The sequence below is a fragment of the Drosophila montana genome, unplaced genomic scaffold (genome assembly GCF_035044405.1).
Source record: "Drosophila montana isolate Dmon_TW-CO22-7 unplaced genomic scaffold, ASM3504440v1 contig_787_1, whole genome shotgun sequence".
NCBI lineage: Eukaryota > Metazoa > Arthropoda > Insecta > Diptera > Drosophilidae > Drosophila > Drosophila montana.
Window position 1 is genome coordinate 321,439 of NW_026999082.1, and position 6,445 is coordinate 327,883.

General features: G+C 43.0%; 1 protein-coding gene across 1 annotated transcript; it reads right to left on the bottom strand.

Moving 5' to 3' along the window:
- Positions 1–505: 505 nt before the first annotated feature.
- LOC135440026 (uncharacterized) lies at positions 506–3,984 on the bottom strand. Its single transcript, XM_064698984.1, has 2 exons — positions 3,946–3,984; positions 506–1,111 (listed from the first exon to the last, which is right to left on the bottom strand). Exons 1-2 carry the CDS (start codon positions 3,982–3,984, stop codon positions 506–508), a joined length of 645 nt encoding a protein of 214 aa, XP_064555054.1.
- Positions 3,985–6,445: the final 2,461 nt, after the last annotated feature.

Below are 6,445 nucleotides of genomic sequence, written 5' to 3' on the forward strand. Positions count from 1 at the left end.
CCAGACCCATTTCTTTTGCTCAACCTTTGATAAATCGCGCCCGACAAGAGCTATAAATATATAAAAAAAAAAAAAAACTAAAATCACTTTAGAGCAGCTTTTCTTCGCGTGGCTTTAAACAAAACGCTTTGCGGGCCGGCATTATATCATTATCAGCGCACAATGATTCTTCAGTTGTTGATTTATGGATCTACGCGGTTTTAAAGACAACAGACGCCAAATTTTTAAATAACAGTTGATAATATTTATTTCGATTGTCTGCAAATATTCGGTAGTCTTTTGGCCGAGTTTCGGGCCAAACGATGTGCAATATTGTATAATACAAAAAAATACATTTGGTTAAATAATTACAACATTTTTTTTTCTTTTCGTTTACATAGAAAATTTTGTGAAATCAATAAAAAAATTAAAAAAAAAAAAAAATTAACAACAATTAACAAAAAATCATGTCTCAATTATATACAGTATTTACAGGCGCCTGGCTAATTTTGTTGGTTGGTCGGGCTTAGGCCCAGCCGCCAGCTGGCTGCCAGCCACCGCCGCCGCCGCCGCCGCCGGAGGACCAGCCACCGCCGCCGCCACCGCCGCCGCCGTGTCCGCCGCCACCGCCGCCGCCGCCGCTCAGCTTAATGATTTTGATGACCTTGGTAGAACCGCCGCCGCCGCCGCCACCGCCGGAGGACCAGCCGCCGCCGCCGCCGCCGCCACCACCGGAGGACCAGCCGCCGCCGCCACCGCCGCCATGTCCGCCACCGCCGCCGCCAGCGCTGCCCAGGCTGATGATCTTAATGAGCTTTATATCGCCACCGCCGCCGCCGCCTCCATGTCCGCCGCCACCACCGCCCGAAGACCAGCCACCACCACCGCCGCCGCCGCCGCCGCCGGAGGACCAGCCGCCGCCACCGCCACCACCGCCGCTTTCGGTGATAACCTTGATCACCTGCACATCGCCACCGCCGCCGCCGCCGCCGCCATGTCCTCCGCCGCCGCCACCGCCCGAAGACCAGCCGCCACCGCCACCACCGCCGCCGCCTGAGGACCAGCCGCCACCACCTGGCTTAGGCTTGGCCGTCACGCTGGCCGCCCCAATCAGCAGTAGACAGACAAAGGCCTGCAATGGAAAAAGCAACAGGAAAGTTAGCAACAACTACATGACTCTCAAACTGCGAGTCGTTGACCTTAAAACTGTGACTTTAAGCCTCGAAATATACTTATGCGGCTCTAAAACTGTGACTTGACAATTGTGACTCGCCAACTGTGATTTCTCAACAATGACTGTTACAGTTAGCAACAACTATGTGACTCTCAAACTGTACTTTTTTAATGGTGGACTCCAAAACTGTGAGTCTAAATGTGCAAATATACTGTTATGGCTCTAGAACTGTGCCTCTGAGCTTTTAAATCTATTCGCTATAGCTCTAAAACTGTGATTTGTTTGTTGTGACTCGCAAACTGTGACTCTTTAGCTATGCCTGTTAAGTTGTGACTCAATTACTGTGATTCTGAAAGACATGGGACTTTCAAAACTGTGTCCTTTAGTCGTTGACTCTGAAACTGTGACTCTAAGTTCCTTAACATGCCGCTGGGGCTCTAAAACTGTGACTCTAAGATTCGACTCTCAAACTCTAATCCCCTTAACATATTACTGCGCCTTCAAAACTGTGCCGCTGAACTTCTAAATATATTGACTGTGACTCTAAAACGGTGACTCGAAAACTGTGAATTTAAAATGTGTAACTATTAGCAACTGTTGGGCTATAGCTCGCAAACTGTGCCCGTTGGCCAGTGACTCGAAAACTATTACTTTTAATTAAATCTGCTAATGTGTCCACTAAACTGTGATCCTTCAGCTGAGACTTTGAGATTGGGACTCTGAGACTGTGTCTCTTTTAACTATGACTTCACAACTGTAAATTACAAACGGTGACTCTAAAACTTTGATCCTTAAGCTGGCACTGTGAGACTGTGACTCTCTCGACTATGACTCTTCAACTGTAAATTACAAACGGTGAATCTAAAACTGTGATCCCTGAGCTGAGACTCTTTGGCCTATGATTCGATAACTGATAAATCAAACTGTGACTCTAAAACCTAGATCCTTGACGTTAAACTAAATATGCTACTGCGGCTACTCAGCTGTGATCCGTCGAGCTAAAAATCTCTGACTGTGAGTCTCTCGACTATGACTCTAAAATTGTAAACTACAAACAGTGACTCTAAAACTGTAGCCGATTTTCGGTATCGTGAACTGCACTTGTTGACAATTTGCGGAAATGGAAGTGATCGTGTGAAACCAAGTTTGTTTTCCCTGTGAATGCAAAACTGTGACTTTAAAAACTATAAAGTCCTAGCTGGCGACAACAACAATAAACCAATATAATCCTCAAGTCTCTGGCAACACAAACACAACAAAAATATAAAAAAAATAAATAAAAAATTGTAATTAAAAAAAAAAAATTTAAATGTTGCACGCGGCGAGTAAATTGACACGTTCGAAAGGCACCGTACGTACTTTCATGGCTGCACGTTGAATTATGCGATTACTTTGTTAACTGATTGATCGGTATATATATATATATATATATATATACATATAATTATATATAAGTATGTTGTTGCTCTTGTGATATCCTGCGCTGGCTGCTTGGAGTGGAGCACGAAACAACACTGACATGACCAGAGCTGGCTGAGCAGACTTTTATACCCAACTACCAAGTTGGCACACATTAACCGGAAAAACGTTTTTCCAAAAACCATTCGCTATGCATGCACCAAGGCAGGCCGTGGGGTGTGTTGCGGTGTGTGGCATCTACGATTTTTCCCGCCGTTGTCATGATTATTGCCAACCGTCTGCAACATTGTCTCTCTCTCGCTGTGTGTGTGTGTTGGTGTGAGTGTGCCTGGCAATATGGGCCAAATGCTGCCGCATCATTGCCATTAGGCGAAAGTGAGACTCAGCCAGACGCCCGCAGAGTCCCCCCCCCCCCCCGCTCCCATAACCCCTGCCCTTATACAGCCAGCCAGCCAGCCAGGCAGTGGCAACAAGTCATAACAGGCAACAAACTGTTGCTGTCCCATCTGCAACAGCAGCAGCAGCAACAGCAGCAACAGCAGCATCTGCCAGCGTTGGTGGCGACTTGTTTGTGTTGCATCCGCAGCAGCCGAAGCAGCAGCAGCCGCAACCTCAGCCACAGCATTAACTGCACCTTTCCCATTACATAAGCAACGGCTGCTGCAGCCCAACTTGCAACTTGTTGCCCCTTTTACCTGTTGCTGTTGCCGCTGCTGGCCATTAGTTGATTAACATCTGCCTTTGTTTTTTTTTTTTTTTTTGTTTTCTTTAAATTTGTTGCACGTTCGCAAATCGCAGCACTTGCTGCCGCTTCTCGATTCTAGTTAGCATATTCGCCTGCCACACGCTGCGTATGCGCAATCTGTCCAAATATCACGCATACGCAGCGTATACGCAATTTATAAATCGCACAGCGAGCACATGAATCGCTTTTGCCTGGAATTCAACTGCAAATTATATGCATCATTTGCTGAGGGTCAGACAATTTGTTGAACACCTTCGCGTAAGCGTTTGTGAGAACCGCAAAACTCATCAAATTGGCAGCGAAGGCAATTTTTAGTCAGCAGCTGCTTAGCTAAGTGACTTTATGGTCAAGCTGACTTGAAACATATATATAATATATACTTGAGAAATTCAATGCTTCAATGCCCGCGAAACGAGATTTGCGGCAAGCCAGCTGCTAGCCCTGAACCCATTGTTTTCTAGCTTACATATATCCTTACATATATACAAAAGCATTTGATAGCCTAAGTCTTGGGTCTTAGCAAGTGGAAAGATTACATTTTTCAGCTAAGCGAAACTTGGGTCCAAAGTTTCCATAAATCAAAACACCAACAAGATGCAGATGTATGTAACAAGCAGAAGGTATATACATTCTTGATCAGCATCAATAGCCGAGTCGATCTAGCCATGTCCGTCTGTCAGTCCATATGTATAAACGCAAGATCTCAGCACCTATGAGAGCTAGAGCCTTGGAAATTTAAAAATACAATTTTGAACATCAGGAACTCCTGACTAGAGCCTCTTGATTGTTGTATTATAAGTGACTGATCGATTATCAACGCACAGCTCAAACCTAGAGGTTATCTTATGTGATGGACGTGCACGTTAATTCGGGCTAATTCCACCCGCAAGAGTGGAAAACTCGCGAAAAGCGGTAGCATACAATTTTTTAGTTTGCCATCCACAATCGGCCACAAATTTATTTTTTCGACTAAATTTTAAGTTTTAACCGATTGGCTTCTAATTTATTTTCAAAGCGCTACAAAAGAACTTAATGAATACGAATCATGGGAATTCCACGCACAACTGTGGAAACTAAGCGGAAATTTGTTGCATGCAACTATTCTGCCGATCCGGATAGGCTTTAAACTCATATTCAGAGGTCTTTGTTAAAATTCCTTTTTAAAAAAAGAAGCTTTTTGATCCAAAGTAGGTTAGTTTTATACGCTTTTGGATTAACCAAATCCGGAGACGTATTGTAAGTTGGAAATTTCTACTCTTTCTGATCTAAAAACAAATATAATATATTTATTATTATTATTATATTATATATATTTTGTCTGGAATTGAACTAGGCGAGAAGAAAACGGAACGTTTCAGCTGCCTTCCCAATTAGTTAAGATATTTTCTTTTTGTGTAAATAAACTGTCTGAACTCTCAATTATCAGACTTTGGCAACATATGAAATATATTTTCAATAGAACAAACATAAATTAATATGAAATAATTGTCTTAATTGAGCACTCGTCGCGGCATTTGTGAAGTGGAACCTAATTTAGCTGAGTGTCAAGAAAACGCGCTACAATTATGATAAGGCGAGCTGATAAGATATTTTTGGTATGCAGAAATAAAACAAAAAAAAAAAAATCAAAAAAAAACACAAGAAATTGCAATAAATTTATAAGAGAAAAAAACCTCAGAGCACAAAAATGTTATGAAATGCTTTCAATAAGCTTTTCAGCTATTCAATCGGGATACATTTCCAAGAAAATTGTCAAGATGATGCAAACATATTTTCCAAATACCCTCTCTCTCCCCCCCACCCCCCTTCCCCCTGCCACACTCATCCCCCGCGCCGCGGCAACTGGTTACGCACAATGCGAATTTGCAAATTGTGTATTTTGTCAGGCAAACAAAATGCAATCATAAAACTGCAATCAGCGGCACTTACACAATCGCCGGGAGGGGTAAGCGGCAAGCAAGTACGAAAAAAAAAAAGTTAAAACCAAATTAATAAACAACAAAAAGTAAATAAGAAAAAAGCTCGAAATTGCTGCCGAAGTCAAATGAAGTGCAGGCGGCCAAAAGACAACGTCGCGAGTCATCCCCCAAGTCTCTCGATGCCAGTTGCAAATCATCGAGACCAGATCCACGAAATACATATATATAAGCCAGGAGAAGAAGAAGAAGCGTGAAGAAGCCAAGACACGACACCGAAAAGGCATATAAAAACAAGCGAGAGGCTCTTGTGGGGAGCTACCGACTAGCAGATACCCTGCACCCTCTTCTATCACCGTAAAAAATTAAAGATACTTCATATATATATATATACTACTCTAGAACCTACATGTCAAATTTGAAGACTCTAGCTCTTAAAATTGCAGAGATACTCTCAATAAACAGTATTTCGATATCGATTTTTATCGATTGCTTGGCAACGGAACAGGTTATCGGTTATCGGAAAGAAATTCCTACTGCGCGAGCACTAGGAGGACCTACATTCCAAATTTTAAGTCTCTAGCTCTTATAGGTTCTGAGATCCTTCCGTTCATACATACGGACAGACGGACGGACGGACAGACAGTCGGACGGACTTGGCTAGATCGACTTGTGTATTGATGCTGTTCAAAAATATATATACTTTCTGTGGACGCAGATGCTACCTTTTGCCTGTTACACACATTTTCTGAAATACATTATACCCCTTTTAGCCGTTTTCAATGGATGCAGGGTATAAAAAGCCGCGACTCTCAGCTGGCAACTGGCAACTGTCAATGGCAGCCCGTTTTGGGATAATGATATAGGAGGTAGGTTCCCCTCATTTGTTTGACGTAGACCCGAGCATAAATCGCTTTGCGTGAGATACGAGTGCATTGTATTAATAATAATATGCGAACACTTTACTATTTCCCCCTTTTTTTCCAGTTTAATGGGTGATGCGGCTTGTTATACCCCATAGTATTTGAATAGTATGCCAGGTATTTGAATCTTCAGGGCAAGCTTGCTGGTTCTAACTTTTTATACCCTGAATGAAGATGGGTAAAAAGGGTATTGTGCATTTGTGCAGATGTATGTAACAGGCAGAAGGAAGCATTCTCGATCAGCATCGATAGCCGAGTCGATCGAGCTATGTCTGTCCGTCCATATGTA